This window comes from Embiotoca jacksoni, unplaced genomic scaffold (genome assembly GCF_022577435.1).
Source record: "Embiotoca jacksoni isolate LCO1_2020_lvr unplaced genomic scaffold, fEmbJac1.0.p SCAF_16, whole genome shotgun sequence".
Classification (NCBI taxonomy): Eukaryota; Metazoa; Chordata; class Actinopteri; family Embiotocidae; genus Embiotoca; species Embiotoca jacksoni.
The window spans coordinates 1,246,440-1,265,564 of NW_027185296.1; the positions used below are offsets into that span (position 1 = coordinate 1,246,440).

General features: G+C 44.6%; 2 protein-coding genes across 5 annotated transcripts; one reads left to right on the forward strand and one right to left on the reverse strand.

The window, feature by feature from the left end:
- The first annotated feature begins 29 nt into the window (after positions 1-29).
- On the forward strand, positions 30-3,352 carry polr2eb (RNA polymerase II, I and III subunit E, b). The gene is made up of 8 exons (XM_069150118.1): positions 30-222; positions 611-785; positions 2,104-2,219; positions 2,309-2,389; positions 2,485-2,543; positions 2,658-2,736; positions 2,891-2,961; positions 3,201-3,352. Exons 1-7 carry the CDS (start codon positions 166-168, stop codon positions 2,954-2,956), a joined length of 633 nt encoding a protein of 210 aa, XP_069006219.1. The 5' UTR covers positions 30-165; the 3' UTR covers positions 2,957-2,961; positions 3,201-3,352.
- Positions 3,353-3,748: 396 nt separating this feature from the next.
- On the reverse strand, positions 3,749-18,655 carry arhgap45b (Rho GTPase activating protein 45b). 4 transcript variants are annotated; one of them, XM_069150113.1, is made up of 24 exons: positions 18,234-18,655; positions 16,801-17,050; positions 15,662-15,844; positions 13,092-13,235; positions 12,733-12,817; positions 11,622-11,694; positions 11,313-11,388; positions 10,644-10,775; positions 10,437-10,498; positions 10,231-10,341; positions 10,032-10,112; positions 9,760-9,927; positions 9,371-9,508; positions 9,067-9,260; positions 8,593-8,717; positions 8,313-8,399; positions 8,046-8,147; positions 7,775-7,938; positions 6,959-7,147; positions 6,712-6,849; positions 5,709-5,974; positions 5,385-5,622; positions 4,808-4,913; positions 3,749-4,668 (listed from the first exon to the last, which is right to left on the reverse strand). In XM_069150113.1, the coding sequence occupies exons 1-24, from the start codon at positions 18,351-18,353 to the stop codon at positions 4,223-4,225; spliced, it is 3,678 nt and encodes a 1,225-aa protein (XP_069006214.1). In that variant the 5' UTR covers positions 18,354-18,655; the 3' UTR covers positions 3,749-4,222. The 4 variants fall into 4 exon arrangements, with proteins under 4 accessions (XP_069006214.1, XP_069006212.1, XP_069006211.1 ...); XM_069150111.1 differs by having other exon boundaries at positions 13,092-13,298; positions 18,234-18,490; XM_069150110.1 differs by lacking the exon at positions 18,234-18,655 and adding an exon at positions 17,615-18,173 and having other exon boundaries at positions 13,092-13,298.
- Positions 18,656-19,125: the final 470 nt, after the last annotated feature.

The following is a 19,125-nucleotide window of genomic DNA, read 5'->3' on the forward strand; positions in this document are numbered from 1 at the left end:
TGTGTACGTCATCAGTCCGTGTCGGTCGGGAAACGAAAACGTGCGTCGCGTTGTTTCCCCCTCCCCCTCCCACCGCGGGAGCTATAGCGATACATTCATAGAAAAAAAAAAAAAAAAAAACACGTTTTAAATTGAATCTCGAGCGAATAAACCATTTGAGGCGACATGGATGACGAGGAGGAAACATACAGGCTGTGGAAGATCCGCAAAACCATCATGCAGGTGCATTAGACGAGTGTTTTTAAAGCTTGTTAGCTTAGCACGCTTCTGGCAGTAAACAGCGGTTCCGTTCTGTAATGTTGAAAACGTGGGTTACGTACGAACTATCCGTTTGTTTGTTTGTTTGGTTTTTTTCTAGCTGTGTTTTGTTTTTTTCTAGCAGCAAGTGACTGTTAAGTTAAGTGCCACAGTTGGCAGTTTGTACATTTTGCCACACAGGAATTGATCCTTTCAGGAAGCGGCGCTCTCCAGCCCGCTGCCTCCGCCGTGTTGTTACTGTACAACGTTAACAGATGAAAACAGCAGCTGACAGCTTTAAGTCCGTTGCGGCCAAACGGGTCCAGTACTGTACACTCGTCTTGATTTCACGGCCCCGCGTTTGCACCCGCAGCTGTGCCACGACAGAGGCTACCTGGTGACGCAGGACGAGCTGGACCAGACGCTGGACGAGTTCAAGAGTCAGTTCGGAGACAAGCCCAGCGAGGGCCGCCCCAGACGCATCGACCTCACCGTCCTGGTGGCACACAACGATGACCCCACCGACCAGATGTTCGTTTTCTTTCCTGGTAGGTTGTTGTTGTTGTTGTTGTTGTTGTTGTTGTTTTTTTTCCCCAATGACTTTAAATTCTTTATACACACTGTAGAAGATACAGGAGATCATTCCTGCCCACTGCAATAAGACTGTACAATAACTCACCTCTGGCAAAATCCATCGCACACTAATAACACCGTTGGTTGTCTGTTGTTTGTTTAAATATTTAAAAAAAAAAAAACTTTGCACTATTGTTTAGTTAATTTTAATTTAATTCTATTTTATTGTATATACTGTGCATTTTTATATTTAATATTTTTTACTGTTATTTTATTTCTTTCCTGTATCTATAAATGCTGCTGTAGCGAAAAAAATTCCCCTTGAGGATTAATAAAGTAACTATCTATCCATCTATAGATCGATAGATAGGAAAGGCCACGTTTGAAATGTAACAGGTTGCAGATTGCGAGTTACCTTGTTAGAAACGTAATAAGCAATGTAACTAGTTTAATTACTTCCTGATAGAAATATAACTTATTTGATTATTTTTGTATCAAATGTTTTAAATAATGGAGCTGAAAAGTCAATTTTTAAACTAATCTGTGTAAACCTCCCAACAGTACTCGACCACTGATTATTTTAAACGGTCTTATAATGTTTTGATTTTAAAGCACAAACACCAAAACTAATCCCAAGTATGGAGAGCACAGCTGACTGCAGTGAAGGAAATTTTTTTCCTAGAAGATCAAACCAAGTCTACATTCTGGTTGACTATTGTTGAGTGATGACGGAACGATCAGCACAGCTGGGTACTGTTCACAGTTTTTTGACCCAGGTTCCTGAAGGACTCTGTAAATGTCTCATTGTTTTATCCAATGACATGTCCAAGTGCCTCGGCGTGGATTTCTTAGAGGAGGCAAGAAACAATGATTTGATTGGCAGACGAGAGGCGGTGCAAATTTAAACAAGAGAACTAATCAAAATCAATGCTTAAAAATTAAGTGCATACTGCCAAATGAATGGAGCTAGCCTGGACAGAAACTAGTGTGCAGCGAACAGATGCAAAACAACCAAAGGAATATTAAATTGTACGTGTAAGCTTTTTCAATGTTGTTAATTGTAACCCGTCTGTAATCACCAACACTTTGAATATTAACTTTAATTTAATTACACATTTTGTCTCTGTAACTGATTACAATTAGTAACTTAATTACATGTAGTAACTACATGGTGATAAGACCAGCATGCTGTAATTACTTGAGACAATCTGTTGAACCTTGACTTCATGTCCATTTGTTTGACAGCTTTAGCTGTGTGACTTTATACTGGCTGCCTTTCTCTTTCCCTATTAGAGGAGCCCAAGGTGGGAATCAAGACCATCAAGATGTACTGTCAGAGGATGCAGGAGGAGAACATCACGCGGGCAATCATTGTTGTTCAGATGGGCATGACACCTTCAGCGAAACAGGTAAACCAATTTAATGTTTAAATTTCTGTCATCATGCTGTCACCATCTTTCATCCTTGTAGTAAATATATTAATGAAATTATCTTGCAGTCTCTCGTCGACATGGCACCCAAGTACATACTGGAACAGTTTCTTCAGCAGGAGCTGCTCATCAACATCACCGAGCATGAGGTAAAAAAAAAAAAACTCAGTGATAAAATTGATATTTCAAAAATGAACTTCCCCACAAATGTTTTAGTTTTTTGCATCACTCTTTTGACTTTCAGCTTGTACCAGAGCACATCGTTATGACAAAAGAGGAAGTGACTGAACTTCTTGCAAGATAGTATCCTTACGCACGCCGCAGTACTTTTAATTGAATTAATGTAATGGGATTTATACATGTTGACATGAGCTGTGTGCAAATATGAATTGGTTGTCCTTAACATTTGTACTTCAGTAAATTAAAGGAAAGTCAGTTGCCGAGGATCCAGGCTGGGGACCCGGTGGCTCGCTACTTTGGCTTGAAAAGAGGACAGGTAAGGAACCTGGAGGGCGATATAACATATTACACTATCAATGAATCAAAAATATGTAAATGTTTTTCCAGTAACTCATTTAACTATCAGTAATACATATGACTATCAGCAGTGTTCTACCAAGCATTCCGCTATTTTCCATGAACTTTTCCAGGTAGTGAAGATCATCAGACCGAGTGAAACAGCTGGAAGGTACATCACATACAGGCTGGTCCAGTGACACCGGTACGCGTTTACAGTTTTCTATCAAAGCCGATACACACACACTCAAGATTGTTCTTACTAAGAACTGTAAAGTATTTTCATAATTGTATGTTGTAGAACATTATAATTGATGTTTAAAGATCCTGCACTCTTTTGTTTGTGATTTGGTTGATGAGACCTCTGTCTAGGTCACCATACAGATATCAAATCGAATTTGTACATGCTAACAACATTTTTTTTTTTTCTTTTTTTTCTCCTAGTTATTCAACCTGGAACAACATTTAGGACCAGTGCAGCAAACTCATTTCAGCTCTCACCACTCATTCATGGATTATCTCTCTGCTTTTGACTTTAGATTTGAATATTTCTTGTAATTATTGATTTTTGTAAAATAAAGAATTCAAAATGTAAATGTTTTTCTTAACCTGATTTTGTCCCTGTAATCTGACTCTGCCCATTTTAAATAATAACTTTAAAACTTAAAAGCAGGATATAATTCAGTTTTCTAATAGTCTACTCTAAGTCACGCTGTAATAGACGCTTACCTTCTTTTTCCTTCTGAAAGCCATGTTGTAGCTGCTGCAGACTAAAGCATTGAGAAGTGGTTTGTTTACCGTGCCTAACCTGCTCCCACCCGCTGCGGTTGCTCGCTTTAGTCCCTCCCCCTTTATCAGGACAGTGAACACATTGTAGTAACTACATCTATTCTTTCTGCTCTACTTCAGGTGTGTTCCCCATTCGTCTGTAATCTGATTTGTAAAATACAAAAATATCAAACAAGGTTGGACTGACAAAGCTACAAACAAAATGAAAATATAATAATTTTTATTAAAATAGACCAAACATCCATAACACTGCAATACAGGCAACATTTATAAGAAACTGCTAAATTTATTTTTAAGGCTGTAATAAAACAAGTAGCACTTTAAAAGGGAATCTGCTTGAAACGTTTGAATATTGTACACGTGACTCGCTAGCTGCTTTTCCTCAAGCTTGTAGAGCAAAGAGAAAAATATGTAAAAATACCAACGGACACTCAAATTTATTTTTAAATCAGAATCAAACCTCTTGAAAAGACAGGAGTGATCTCTTTTAAAAGAGCAGTAAGCATGCAGATGTTTCACTGCGAGGACCAATCACTACGCAACTGCGAACATCTACACATTAAAACACACATTTGATCTGGGTGTACAGAACGACCTCTCGGTTTTAGGTTTTGTCTGATTTTAAATGTATAAAACGCAGATTATTAATTGAATTTGACGGACCGATCATTTTGATATCAGACAAACTCGGGCTCACCGTCCCGATTCCTGGTCAGGGGTAACTTCTTTCCCCCCAGACGTGCCAGTGGAACCCCCGACAGGCTCAGTATGGGAGAGTATAGGTAGTTGTTGTTGGACTGGTTCACGTTGAGCTCGGCCAGGGAGCCGCTCAGATCCTGCTGTGCTCCCGTGTCGTCGTCTGGGGGCCCGCTGTCGGGGAGAGCGGGGGGCCCGGCTCCCCCTCCTCCCTCCGGACTGTCCCGATCCTGATCCACATCTTGTTCGGGGTCGGTGTGTACTGCAGACTGACTGGACAGGTCTAGGCTGTCCCTGTAGCTCAGCTGGTCATCGTCCATGCTCACCTCGCTCACCTGTTTCGTCAGGCTGCGGGTGTTCCCCTCATCTAGCTCTGAGTCGGAGTCAGGCAGCTGCTCGCTGGAGCCCAGAGACCCCAAAGAGCTTCCTGAATATAGATAAAAGAGGTGACAAATGTAAATTCTGCTCACTTTTATAACATTACCTCAGTGGGAGCAACAAGGATTAAGGGGAAGTTATTTTAATTAACAACAGTATTATGCAACCTAACCTTTGCAAAAACTTACCACACCCCTCCTCATTCTTGTCAGATTCGGTTTTGCTCTGCTCCTCTCTGCTGTCGTCCTCTTCTCCATCAGCAGAGCTGCTCATCTTATCACCTGAAATACTCTCCTGAACCAGGGAGGAGGACATGAAGAGTAAAAAGTTATTGTTTGAGCTTCAATTGCAAAATGCAAATCAGGCAAAAACAAACAGATGACGTTCACCGAGAACGTAACCATGAAGAGGAAATTAATGTGTTGACATTTTGGAGCTTACTGACCAGTCTTTGTTCATGTTTGTTAAATATTTATTTGCAAGCTTTTTACGACCGTTCATTTTTTAGAGTTCCTTAAAACATTTCACTTGTTCTCTCGTGATCTACAAATGAGCAGATATTTATCGGTAGTGTCATAAATCTCCAGGGCCATAAAAGAAAACAGGTAGTTACATTCAGTGCTTCATTTATTACCTCGTGATTCCATATACGGGCCCAAATAGGCTAAGCAGTGTACTACAGCGCAAATACAGCTCAAAAGTTCGTGTTATATACAAAATGCTGCTACAAACACACAATAAAGGATACAGAACACAGAGTCGTACCTGTTGAGCAGTGTTTGAGGCAGAGTGGCTCATTTTGTTCTGCTGAGCGGTTTTAGACAGGAAGATGGATGAATAGAAGACGATGAGGGCCTCCACGATGCGCGCCTGATGCGGGTAGTCTACCAGAGAGGACAGAGATATCGTGGCCCCGGTCGGACGGGGACGCATAATGGAGGGCCCAAACACAATCCCCAAGTTACTGGGGCTCATCTTGTTATCGCCCTCGAGCTCTGCGATCCTAGAATGAGGAAGACGAAGATAGAAAGGATCAGAGATGAGTGGGTGCTCCCATCACCTTTTTTGTGTTGTTTTTACAATACTGACCTTCGCAGGTGGCGGGTGATGTAGCGCAGCGTAGCGATGTTGGCCTTGGGCAGCTCCTTCAGAAGCTCCTTCAGATTGTCCACCAGGACCAGGACATCTGGCTGGGTGTCAGGGCCCAGATCCACCAGCTCTGGCCCCCTGCCCACCGCTGGGTTAGTGCTGCTCGACTCCTCTGCTCCCGCGGCGTCTCCCTCACTCTGCAGACTCTCCTTGGCCAAACCCATCAGTCTGTTGTACAGATGGAAAGGCAGGATGGGCTCTGGCAGCTGGGGCAAAGAAACAGGCAAAAGTCCATTAGAGAATTAAACATGAACACACAAAACATCTGATAAACGACTACAGAGTTTTAATTCTGTGTAACCATGTTTGTCAGTGAGAAGTCCTGCTCAGGTAAAGAAAATAAACGTTTGTGGATTTTGCTTGGAAAACCAAACTGTCACACTTACACAACCAACAGATTATCCAGCTACTGTTTTGATTTGAAATCTTTTTTAACTTTACTTTCCGATTTAATCAGTAAAATCCTTCTTAACTGTCCAATGAACTGTAAAACAATTACTCGTTATATTTACTTGCAACAGAAGGAGAAATATGAATAGAATATTCATTATTATATATAACTCTCTGGAGTGTGTTTTATTTATGACTTCATTCATATATCATGCAGTCACTCTGAGAAAACCAGTTAAAAGTGCAGCTGTTCACATAATATCTCAGTTTTATCTGCAAACCATAATTTTTCTTTTCTTAAATTTGTTTTAATACTTTGTGATTTACAGACTGAATCAGTTTTCAAATCAGACTTCTAGCTAAATCTTTGCTTACATTTTTTTTTACAGATAAATACTTGTATCTATATGTTGATGCAATGATATTTTGACATTAGACCAACTAAAACCTTGACCAAGTGGAAGAAACTAATCACATTCATTCTTTACTGGAGTCTCCAGCAGATATGAAACAGTTGAAAATGTGTTTAAATGCAGCTGCGATGTAGGCGCACCTGTCGGAGGTAAAGCTTGAGGACGTTGCTGATGTCGTGTGGTGAACACTGAGACAACTCGACCAGCTCCTTTCCATTCTCAAAGGCCTGACACAGTTTCTCCACACGAGTCTTCACACCGTTCACCCTGTAGATGCCCTGTGAGGAGGAGACAGCGGTCGACCGCAGTATGTTCATTAAAATGATTCGGGCGAAGAATCGGACATTTACGGACCTGTGAGCACTCGGTACAAATGGGCTTTCTCACCTTCATCTTCAGCGCCCGTCTCTCAATCTCCGAGATACACTTGGTGATGATGAAGGGGATATCGTCGCTGGTACAGCTGGCTACCTGAGAGAACTCCCTGCCAAACAGCTGCAGACGGCCCTGCAGCTTTTTGTGCCCACACTGGATGGCCAGAGTCTCCAGGCAGCGTTTGTGACACGCCAGGAAACACTGAGAGGACAGAGGAAAAGTAGCTAACCTGATGAAACACGTTTCATCATTGGAGGCAATGAACGAGGATAAAAAACTTGCAAAGACCAAGGAGCGCTTTTAAGACGATACGGGACAGATTTTGTGACACAAACTGCCTCTTCTTTTTTCCAAAGACCAGATAAAAATCACCTCTCGCATGTAAAACCTAATGGTCACCCAGATGATCATATAGCCACAAAAAAAATAATAAATACACGAGGTATATAAAAAAAGCAGATGAATGATAACAGATATTTTAAAGTTATAGGACTGAGGCTCGAGCAAATCAAGAGTCAAACAAGCTTTTTGCTCTGCTGTAAATTTCTACTGCGATTCAGCAGAGTTAATGTAGCTGATAAACTCTTCTCGAGCTTTTCTTTGATAGTAACTTGAATTATCCTTGAAAACACAGTTCATGATTGAGCAACTCTGTAATCAGCCTGTTAAAAGTAACGTTAAAAAGTTGTAAACGCCACTGGCATTAGTAAGGGTGGAACGGCATGAGAAATACTTATCAGACACAACTTGGGTACACATTTGAAAAGGCATCAACTTTTAAAGTGAAGCAATTAAAGCTATTCGAAGAATAGGATGTGGAGAGCTCACCTCCTCGCACTCGGCTCCCTGGAAGTAAACGTAGCTGTCACACTCGCGGCATTTGGCAGGAGTCCGTAGCTTCCTCATTCGGTGGGTCTGGGCTGCTTTGGACAAGCCGATGTTACGGAAAGGTCTGGTGGACACCACCACGTCTGGATCCATCCCGTTAATATCTGCACAGAAAGACCGCCATCGTACACACTCCACAAAACCCACACCAGACTGATAGCATCGCTTGTAATCAAGCAGCCACACAAGGAAGACAATCTGTAAATCTTACTTGGAGTTTCGAAGGAGGCTACGTTCCCGTCTTTCTCATCTGCATCCTCATTGGACGACATCGTCCCGGTTGACGACGTCCGAACAATTTTACTGATGTCACCTAAAATAGATAAATACAGATTAAACAGTTTCTCACGCACACTGTTTAAGCTTTAAGAAATATCAGCTGAGGAAACTTTGAATTTTGATTTAGACAAGCTCAATGAATATTAAGAAGAGGTATTCATGTTAGTGTGAATCTGTTTCAACAGTCATGCACACTCACTTGTGCTGGCAGTAGGAGAATCCAGGCCTCCATCTCCTACAACACTGTCATCACTCACAGTTGAACCCCAAGACTTGTGGCCCTGTCCTGGAGATAGTAAGGGCACAGAGATAATGAGAACAGGCGTATAATGCTTCCTCATACAATCCATAAAAGATTTTGCTCTTCATTCATTGAATCCCAAAAAACAACAACAAAAATATGCAACAGCGACTGACTGAACATAAATCTTCTCTCTAAAAGCAGAGTAACATCTGCAGCTGCAACAGACATCACTTACTCTTGCGGTGGATCTCAGACTCCCTGTTGTCTCCAGCTGTTGCATCCGCACTGATGGCGGGACTGTCTGACTGGCTTGAATGAGTGTCTGTGTTGAAACTGTCGTTCCTTGGTCTATGGCCATGGCTGCAACAAATTGGCATTATTAGACAGTAAATACATTCACAGTAGTACTTTTATTTCAAATTACTGCATCAATGGAATGCGACGTACATTTACTCAAGTATGGTACTTTTAAATACGTGGCCATAACCAGCAGTTCTGTTCAAAGGTCTGTTCAAATCTGATGATGTTTTAGGTTATTAATGCAGAAATATAGAAAATTCTAAATTATGCTCACAAACTTTCAACCACCGCTGTATGAGTGGTTTCAGTCTTCTCTTCTATCTCAGAAAGGCTACAAATAGCCTCAGAGACTATTCCTTTAATGTTTCAATTTCAAACCCATCATTGAGGCTGTGATTGGAGCTCTTACTATGATGAGCTGGAGGGGGAGTAGGTCTCAAACGCGTAGTGGACATTGGGTTGCTCTGGTAGCTGCAGGTCTCGCACGTGGGCAGCGTACTGCTGGCCGGGGTCGTACAGTTTACTGCTCTCGCACAGGGTCTGGTAGTGGACGGGCAAGGCCACCGTCTGCATGTGCATGAGCTGGTAGTAGGAGATGGTCGCCTGGTGGAGAAGAGAGTTGGGAGTTTCAGGAAAGAGCATTTGTAGCTGTGAAATTATTCTGTTGCAGCAGAGGACTCAACGTGTGTGTGAGAGTGCGAGTGTGTTCTGACCGAGCGGAGGGTCTGATCGCTCTGTTTGATGACGTCCTGCAGCTGCCTCAGCACGGTGACCTTTGTGTGCTCCAGCTCCTGCTGGTGAGTGGTGGCGTCTGCTATACATGTCCGGTAGGTGGCCTCCGCCTCGTCTGCCTGCGCGCGTACGTGCACAAACAAACGCATATTTTCTATTTACTCCCGTTTTTTTCTTCCTCGTCTTGTTTAATTCTGTTCAGTTAGTGCACAGATAAATGAAGTGCAGCACTCGGATAAACATTAGTTCCAATTCCACATAACCACACACTGAAAGAGCATGTTTTTCTTGCGTCGTTTCTCATTTAAATAATTTTCTTCACGCAGAGATATAGCTGTGAAACGACAGTCACAGCGCTAAAATAAAGAACCTTGTTGCGAGTCTCTTCTTCCAGTCGTTTCTTCTTCTCCAGAGACTTTGCTGTAGACCCTCCTCCCTCCTCCTCGGCCCGGCACGCTGCCGTCTTGGCCTTGTCGTACTCCTCGCAGCGGGCCATGAAGCCTTGCTTGGCCTTCCGCAGGTTCACCTCACACTCCAACTAAACAAAAACGCACAAACACAAACAAAAAGTGTTTGCGATCATTTCCATTCAAATTAGAGACAGAAAAGAGCCGATCTATACTATGAAGACAAAGATCATACCAGCTTCCTCTTAGCTCGAATCCAGTGTTCCTTGATCTCCTTCCGTCTCTTTTCATGTTCCTGTTTGCGCTGCATCAGAGGCTGCACAGACACCCATCAAACATCAGGGATGGGAGTTTACAAAGTGACTGTTGCAGGTTGACTCCAACCTGCAGTAACTCCAAGAGGCTGTCAGGAGTTTGTGCTGCTGTTAACGTACCTGGATGAAGGTCTTGGTGTGCAGGGTGGTGTTGGCCTGCTGCAGCCCCACACTCTGCTCCTGGTCCTGCTCCAGCGCCAGAGAGTAGATGGAGAAGAGGGGCATGTGGGGCTGGAGGGGGCAAGAGCATTACGTTTGATTACCAACAACACGGGAAGTAAAGATAAAGACACAAAGTCTTTTGAGGTGAAATAAATGGGGTTTACGTGTGTTATGCTGTGTTTGCAGGACTGGTATAATCGCTGGAGGCCTTTGGAGAACTCAGTCTCTGGTAAAACAGAAGAACTCAGATTGTTAGCTTTGACAATCACTGGTGCATCTTTTTTTCTGATTAATTGGCTCATAAATTCACAAAAAATAACTACAGACACCAATCCTGAGTCTCATGGCCTATATCTGGCACACCCACTCACCCAGTGAAGTTCTCTTTTCCACGTAGCTTATCAGGTCCTTCATGTACTTGGAAATGGTTTTGGCATAGAGGAGAGCGGAGTCCACCCCTCCCTCACTGCGCTGGAGGATCACATCCACTTCCTCAACTCTGCCTGCAAATCAACACGGGTCAATGCAGGCAAACCAGCTCGTTGCCATGACAACAAGACATTTTTTTTGTTGATTATTGTATGTTTTGTGGGTGGCGAAGGTTTCATCCGAAGGTGTGTCAATTCATCGCAGAGGTGATGATCTGCAACATCCTGTGTTTTGTTCAGGCTATATTTTTGTCACTGCTGTGTTAACCCTCATTTTGCAATCACAGCGGTCGGTACTGTAACGTCTCGTGTCTTGACTCCCTGAAGTTGCAACTCTTGAATAGACATTCAGTGATTAGTAACTTTGGCTCCTCAATGGCATTAATTGCAACTCTTGTCTGCACTACAGTACTTACACCAGCAGGAGGAGAACTACCATCAAGTGTTTGGAGCAACGAATGCAAAACCTCTTATGAGATGGCAGTCAGAGGTACACTTCGGATGTCGTTCATATAGTATCAAAAGATAATCAATGAAACGTATCAAAATTAGCACCTGTGACGGACTAGCAAAAGCTGGAGAGTGAGCGGAGGAAAGCGACTTGCTGCCTACCCATGTCCTGCAGGTCGCTCCTGAACTGTCCCCCGTCCGCTCCCTGGCCTGTTGCGGAGTACAAGTTCTCCATCGACTACACAGCAAAGATGATTCATTGCAGACAAAGACAAAGAGGCCTGTTAGCAGCCGAGACAGTTCTTTCTTCTACGCCCAATGGAAAGTCGGGAGCGGAAATCCCCTTACATGCAGTGATGGTTAATTAAGGTGTGCGAAACTTTTACATAATTCCTGTTAATGTCAGGTAACCCCGCTCGTTTTTATTTAACTAAAAGATGGGAGATGCCGGTGTGTCCGTGATAAACTCACCCTGCTCTTCTCAGTGGGCAGCAGAGAGAGCAACGTGCTGCTGTCCACTTCCCCCATCAGCAGCTCAGACACACTGAGTAGAGAAACCACAGGGAAACCTTCACATCACGGTGGAAACGATAAGATGAATGCTCTGTATGTGAAAAAAATGGCTTGACAGCGTTCAGTACATTTTAAATAAGAGAAAAAGAGGAAGAGGCTTGGGCCTTGTCTGAAACCTCTACAGGTATACCGGAGGCAGGAAGTGAAAGAAACAGGTCTTATCTGAGTGACGTTCGTCTCTCAGGTCTTTTTCAATCACAATACACGTCAAATCATTAATTTGTCATCATTTTCTCTGCAAACACCCACTCAAGAAAAATGCAATCGTCTCTCCCGTAACAGACGTGTTGACTGAAATAAGGGCTGAACAATAAGAGTCCCTGTCTTGGTGTTGATGACAGAAAATTAGACTAACGGAGGAAGAGCTCAGGAGAGAATGAGGAAACAGACCCATCAGGCAGATTTCAACCGTCTCTGCCAACTCACTTCCTCCTGCAACTTTGTGACAGTTGTCTATACTGTGATGTGGAACAGACAGACATGTGATGAAGTGTTGGTACAACATACTGCAATAATACAGAAAAACAGACGTGTTTCTCCGATGGGTTTACTTTTATCATGAAGACGCTAAGAAGTTTCTGTAAAAAAAATAAAAACACAACTGACGGGGAGATGTAATGACTCCATGGTCGTCACATTAGAAAAATCTCTTTGATCTCAAATCCTCTCTCATGAAGTGAGCCTTCTCGAGTGATTACCTCCAGTTTGTACAATCTGTTCATTTAGCAGTCAGTTTGTCAACAGCATTTTCGAGTTTTGGTTTTGTGTCATATGGTAGATGAAAAACCACTTCCTGTTTTCAGCTTTGCCTCATGCAAATGTGTCACCACCACTGCACTTCTTCTCTCATTCCCAACAACACACTGCTTTGTATGCAATGACGAATAAGCTTCACTCTAATACAGTCTTTGGAGCGGAACTAGGTAACTCCACAAGCACCAGTGGCTTTCAGGTTGTAACTTTACGATGAGACGTGTTTAAAAAAAAAAGGGGGGCATCACATACTTACTTGCTACTAAAAGCAACTGCAATGGTCTCAATTGCCTTCTCAAAGTCCTTTTTATCTGCCTCGTTACAGGCCTCGTAGTGGAAACCTGAAAGAAGGCGCACCAGTTCATGCTTCCGTCATGGCTGTGAGTACACTGCTAACCGAATTAACTCTCACACACCTGCACATCACACTATCTTTAGCAGAGTGCATTATCAAAGTAGGCTGAGGTCTACAATCAGTGTAAACAGTATATAACTAAATCGTGTATTATCAACATTTCCAAAATTATATAAACTATTTAAAACACACTGTACATTGTGCTTGCGCAATAAAAAAAAAAAAGGCCTTCTCTGTGTTTCTCGGCACAACCGACTGACCTTTGACCTTGGATATGAGTTTGCCAGCTGCGGTGAGGATCTCCACAGTGTTGAGCAGCGGGTAGGTGTTGATGACCTGACGCAGAACCCGCAGCACCTCTCCCAAACACTCGTGGGCCACGGGCCGCCGACTCTCCTTCTTACCTGAGTGAGATGGGAGATGTGGTGGTGAGACGAACGACCAGAGGATCAACTGATCCGAACCAGCTTTTATAAAAGGAAAAAAAAAAAAAAGAGAGACAGCTGTTTTAGCATACAAACAATAAGCAGGGACCTTGATTTTTTTTTTTTTTTTTGTTCTTCACATAAACAATCCAATGTAACAAGCCTTTAGCTGCCTTTGCTTTCTGTGTCCATTATCACAGGCTGGGATCTGGCATCTAAAACGCAGCTTTGCTTTAAAAGTAATAGTTTGCACTTTTGCTCAAACAACAGAGACTCCAGGAAGTTACTGCTTCCGGCCAAGAAATAGCCAGGGCCCTATGAAGATCATTTTATGTCTTTTTTTTTATGCAAGCATAAAAAAAACTAAGTAAATTTCTCACAGTGTAATAAAGAATCACAAGTTGTTTTTTTGGACCGCAAAAAAAAATAAAAAATTCTCTCTTACAGTTTTGTTGGTTTTGGCCACAAACTTGACAATTTTGCTCTTGCCACAAAAGATGTTGGTTACAAGCCTTTGGCTAGCCAGGCCAGCCGTTTCCCCATTCATTCTGATCTTCATGGTAAGCTGAGCTAGGCAGCTGCTGGCTGAAGGCTGAGTGCTATTGATCTTCTCCTCCGACTCATTGGGAAATGCACCAGTTCGCTTTCTTGCAAAGAACTGTCCTTTTAAAGTTTCTGCTTGTCAGGGTTTCTACTCTTTCTGCAAAGTGGCACGGCGGATGGAGACGGAAGAGAGACGGACAGTTTGACAAAGCACGCGGTGATAATGGACAAACAAGTCAGAGTGTCAGAGGTCAGTTGGAGATACACAGTGTCAGCTTTGATGTCACTGGTGACACATCTGCAGCCTGCATCCTCATTTCCAACACACCACACACACACACACACACACACAGGTTTTGTTTTCTGTTTAAATGTTGCAACCTCCTCTTCACACTCCTCCGTTTAGCCTTTTTTTTTTCTGATGAAGGCAGCATCACTGACGAAGGAGGCCGGAGGGCAGCCGGTCCTCCATCCTTCCACAGTCCGTCTGAAAATGTGTGTCAGAGTCACCGGAGCAGCAGCGGCACACAATGACCTGTGTGCCAGAGAGGATGTGGTCCCTTCAATTGTTTTGCAAGATTAGAAACTAACTCTGGTGGCGCGCTACATCTGCTTTCTGCGGCTCACAACAACACCTTGGTCCTGAGTTTATGAGAACAGTTTGACGTTAAAAAAAAACCTAAAAAAACCCCCTCACAAATAAGAATAAGCTCCAGGTTTAAGAGGAGCTCCGGACGGCGGCACGCCAACGCTGTGATTGTGCTGCTGATCACAAAGACGAGGCGTCGCGGCGATGCGTGCGGCCTATCGGAGGAAGTGCGGACGGGGCCTTTCTGTCGGAGGCTATCCATCATGGCTTCCTGTTTAGAAAGCTGACAGTGGGTGGAGAACATGACAGAGCAGAGCCAGATAACGGCAGACAGAAAAGACACAAACAAAACTCTCTCCATCTCGTGAGCAACAGGGATGTGCTCCGAACGCAGCGTTTTACAACTCGAGGAAATAACCTTGGCGACAATAAATCTTTGCTCTTTTGGAGACAAAGTTTATGCGATTAGCAGGTGGGCTCAAGTCCGAGTTGGTGTTTTAAACTCCGTGAAGGCAGCAGTGGTGCCAATTTTAAAGCTTCGCCTCATCAGGCAGTAGGGAAAGAGTGTGCGTACGCAGCTGCAGTAAACAAGAATCTGGCTTCCTGCTGGAGACAAGACTGCGGTCAACTCTGTGGGCGCAGCGGAAGCGCAACCCTTCATTTGGAGAGAGGAAGCTCTGAGCCACTCGTTAGCTTGCTTGTGCAGGGTGGCTCCACCCTTATTTGCTCCTCCCGCAAAGAACACGTGGCAGAGAACGGGGCTGATGTACGATCGGCAGAAAACCACCCGTGGATCCATCATGGCCGCTTTACGTAAGCTCCTGCCGAAAAGGACAAGGAACGCAAAGGGGAAGAGGCCAAACATCATTGTTCTGGTCTGCAAACAAATACGCGGAGGGCGACTTCGAACGGACACAACACGGAACAGCTGAAGCAGTTGAAAACTACATCTGGCTTCAAAAAGACAGAGAACTGTTTTGTCTCTGCAGGAAGTGACAACAGGAAATATTTCACGTGTTCATTTCTGTGGTCGTAGCGTCGGTTTCAGACCCGAATCAAGCCGAAGCGCACGTCCTCAAACAGGTTTCTGTGACTCGAGAGTTTGGGAAAAAAAAAAAAAAAAGTAGCAGCTGACAGGACAGACAGGAGCCTCGCTCAATTCAGTAAATAGTCAGGACCCTCCTGTGTGGGTCGCCTTGTGACGGGCCCTCGCGCTCTCTCTCTCTCTGAACTGCGCCCGGTGGAGGTGTGCAAGATCCACGACTGCTCTTACCCTCAGCCAGCACCACATCCTTCAGTTTCTCCACGGCCTCGGCGAAACGCGCCACGTCCCTCAGCAGCGCCGGGATGTCCTCCACCTCGATGGCTGTGCTGTCTGGCCCCTCGGACGGCGTGGTCGGGGTCAGGGCGCCTTTCCCCTGGCCTTTAGTGAACACCCATGACTGGAGCGGGAACCCTGAGGAGACACGGAAACATCACTCAGCAAAGACGCATTTAAGCCCTCAAGAGTTTCAATGACTCAATGAAGACTCGATTTTAAGCAACAGGGCCGAAGGCTCTCTATTACCAAATGTTAAAAGGAATAGTTCCACATTTTGGAAAACGCGCTTAACCACTTTCCAGATTTCCAAAGCTCAATTGCACTCTGTGTCACATTTCTGTCCTAAGACTAGTGGCTTCTTAATGCTGGTTGCCTGGCAACCGCTCCCAAGAAATAGTCTGACACATACACTCCAAAAAAATGGCAAATTGTCATTTTTTTTTCACTTTGTATTGGTCGAGATTAAACAAATGAGGACAGATGCTTCCCTTTTTCTAGCTTTTATGCTAAGCTAAGTTAATTAGCTGCTGGGAGATGTCTTATTTACAGTGTGTGAACTTTTTTGTCTCTCCAAAATATCAAACTACTACCCTTTAAATGTGACAATTTTCTACTTTTCTTGGTTTTAAATGGTTGTAAATTTAGATCTTGGGATATTATACTGTTGATCAGACATATCCATCAATCTGAAGACGTCATCTTGGGCTCCGAGACATTCCGATTGGTCATTTTTGGTCAACTTTTGTTGACATTTAAGAGACTTAAAATAAATACGTAAAAATATCAGCAAACCAATTGCTACTGAAAACAATCAGCAATTGCAGCTTTACTCAAGGTAAATCTGTCAGTAAAAGAAAAAGCCTCGACTTTGCATAGTTTAAAATTGTGCTTCGTTAAGGCTTCAAACTTTCATTTGTACTGAAGTAAACTGGAGGTGGAAGGATGAAACATCTGCGGATTCAGACTGCTGAACATCTGCAGTCTTTGTCCAGATTTAGTTTTGTGTTCCAGCTCAGGTATTGATGCTGCGGGTCACGTGCAGCGGACAGGAGAGCGTGATCAATCAACACGTAGAGGGTTTTGAAGCGGACCTGCGGCGCTGGCGTGTCTGCTCAGTGCCGTCGGCCTCTTCAGGGTGGCCACGGCAGGCGGGCAGCCCGCCCCCTGCATCGCCGCCAGCTTGCCGTGCTGGGTGCTCGGGGTGCTCGGGCATGACAGGGACGGGTCCTGCAGCCCGGCGGAGGTCGGGGTGAGCGTTGAAGCAGATGAGGAAAATGAAGTTGAAGAGGAGGGGCTGACGTCGCCGGCATCTTTCCGGGGCAGCTCCTGGAGAATGGACAGCTGAAAAGAGGACAGGGGGAGACAACGGTCAAGACCACACGGTGATTTGGGATTCCCGGCTCGACCCGAGCGGCACGAGGACATCGACGAGGCCTCAAACAGCAACTGCAGCGCCGTTGTTGGTAAACAAACAAACAAACAAACAAACAAACACACACACACACACACACACACACACACACACACGAAGACTTTCACAAGATCCTGCGTTGCGTTGCGCAATACTTCCTGACTGCAAACGATTCCTGGGTGGGGCAAAATCAGCATAGTGTCAAACAACAGAAAAGCCATGTACTTTTTGGAGGAAGAACATCGCAAATGAAATGATCAACTTTTCCTCAAATCGCAAACAAAAACTCAATTAAGAATGTTTTTTATAAAAGGTCATTAGTTCCTTTCATTTTAGAAACATTAAATCCTAGTCGGCGTACGGATCCTTCGGGCCCGACAAGTGCACGTCCAGCAAAGCAAAAAGGAGCCCAAAGAGTGCAAATATTTTACAAGAAACAAAGAAGCACCCCTGCACATTTGCTCTTCGCAATGAAGATCGTCATGGAAACGTACCTGTTTAAGCCATATGCTCTGCTTGTTGGGAAGTATGTCCAGTCTGTCCTTGCCCTTCGACTCGGCTCTCTTAACTCTCTGACCCGTAGAGTAAGGATTGTAGCTACTTTTGCCGCCACGCTTCAGCATTCTCCTTCTTCCCCTACAGCTCAGTCCCCATGCTAAACACAAGTCAGCTTCTGAGTGAGTTCAGACAGTGCAGCCTGCCACCGCAATAGTGGTGAAACCCCACAAGGACACTTCCTACACAGTAGTTGAATCAGATATGAGTCAGTGTGCAATCAGGGACACGTCTGAACGTTCAGCTCTCTCGGTGCTGCATCACAATCAATGCTCTCAAGTGGTCTCAGGCAGCCGGGCGACAGTTGTTTCTCGCCCGGATGGCACCAGATGCCAGATACAATAACACAAGGCGGGAGAGCTCCGAGAAAAGTTGTCCAAAAACTAAACTTGCATCTGGTCCAAGTAGTCTCCACACATAACACAACCAGCCCAGGTCCGGAGCCCCTCTCTGCAGCCTGTCCCCTCCAACTAAAGGTCATCTGACTCTCTCTCACCCACACACACACACACACACGCACACGCACACCGGCAGAAAAAGAAGTGATGCGCTACTCACAGATGGCGCGGTGCTCTGCGGCCCGGGACTTCCTGCTCGGCTCTTCTTCGAGATGGATGGCGTCTTGATCAGTTCCCGTTTCTTCCTGGTGAACATCTTCAGGGTGCCTTTGCCGTCCATCAGGGCCTCTTTGAGTTTCACGTACAGCCCCCCCCGCCCACCCCCCGACTCGCCACTTGGGTGCTCTGTCGCTCGCGCTCAGCGGGAGCTCGGTGCCAACTCGGTGTAACTGCGTGTCGGTCTTCCTCCTCCGGCTGTCGCTCATCGAGCCGCGCAGGCTCACTGGCGGAGAGACAGACGGCTCACCGCAAACTGCCTGTGCGCTCCCAGCATCCGCTGTGCGCGCGCGGTTAGTTTCCTCAAGGGGCGGGAGGAGAGACGACACAAAGCAGCTTTTTTTTTTTTTTTTTTTTTTTTTTTTTTCCCTCCCCACAAAGTTTGGGGACGATTAACTCACTTTTTTTTTTTTTTTAAGTTACAGTCAGGAAAACTGTACCTCTACACCGCTGCTACCTCGCGAATTCAGAACTGACTCGACGCTCCGAGACCCGACCGAGACGTCCGGCCGCCGACCAAACAAGAAACAAACCTGTCGCCTCGTTCAAATTCACAGCAATCAGCCCGTCTTGACGCTGACGCGCTGCTGACATGTGACTTTGAGAGCACCTGCTGCAGCCACGAAATCAAGACTCCTGACGGCTTCACGCATCTTTAGGACGCCGCACTTCATTCATTTTAGGGGAAGCAAAAGGGGAATCAGTAATACAAGCCTCACTGCAAAATTACGCCTAATATTTGTTTAAATGTAAAAAGATATGACGGAATTTATAGAAATGTTTTTTGTTTTTTTTACTTTGAAAACTATCCACTTTTTGAAGTTTTATATATATAT

Excerpts from the sequence above, each read along its gene's own strand:
- polr2eb (XM_069150118.1), top strand. The coding sequence starts at position 166 with ATGGATGACGAGGAGGAAACATACAGGCTGTGGAAGATCCGCAAAACC. Across the intron at positions 786-2,103 it reads GATGTTCGTTTTCTTTCCTG|AGGAGCCCAAGGTGGGAATC; the intron begins GTAGGTTGTTGT and ends TTTCCCTATTAG. Across the intron at positions 2,737-2,890 it reads TTGGCTTGAAAAGAGGACAG|GTAGTGAAGATCATCAGACC; the intron begins GTAAGGAACCTG and ends GAACTTTTCCAG.
- arhgap45b (XM_069150110.1), bottom strand. The coding sequence starts at position 17,743 with ATGCTGAAGCGTGGCGGCAAAAGTAGCTACAATCCTTACTCTACGGGT. Across the intron at positions 9,509-9,759 it reads AAGAAGAGACTCGCAACAAG|GCAGACGAGGCGGAGGCCAC; the intron begins GTTCTTTATTTT and ends GTACGCGCGCAG. Across the intron at positions 9,261-9,370 it reads GCGATCAGACCCTCCGCTCG|GCGACCATCTCCTACTACCA; the intron begins GTCAGAACACAC and ends CTTCTCCACCAG.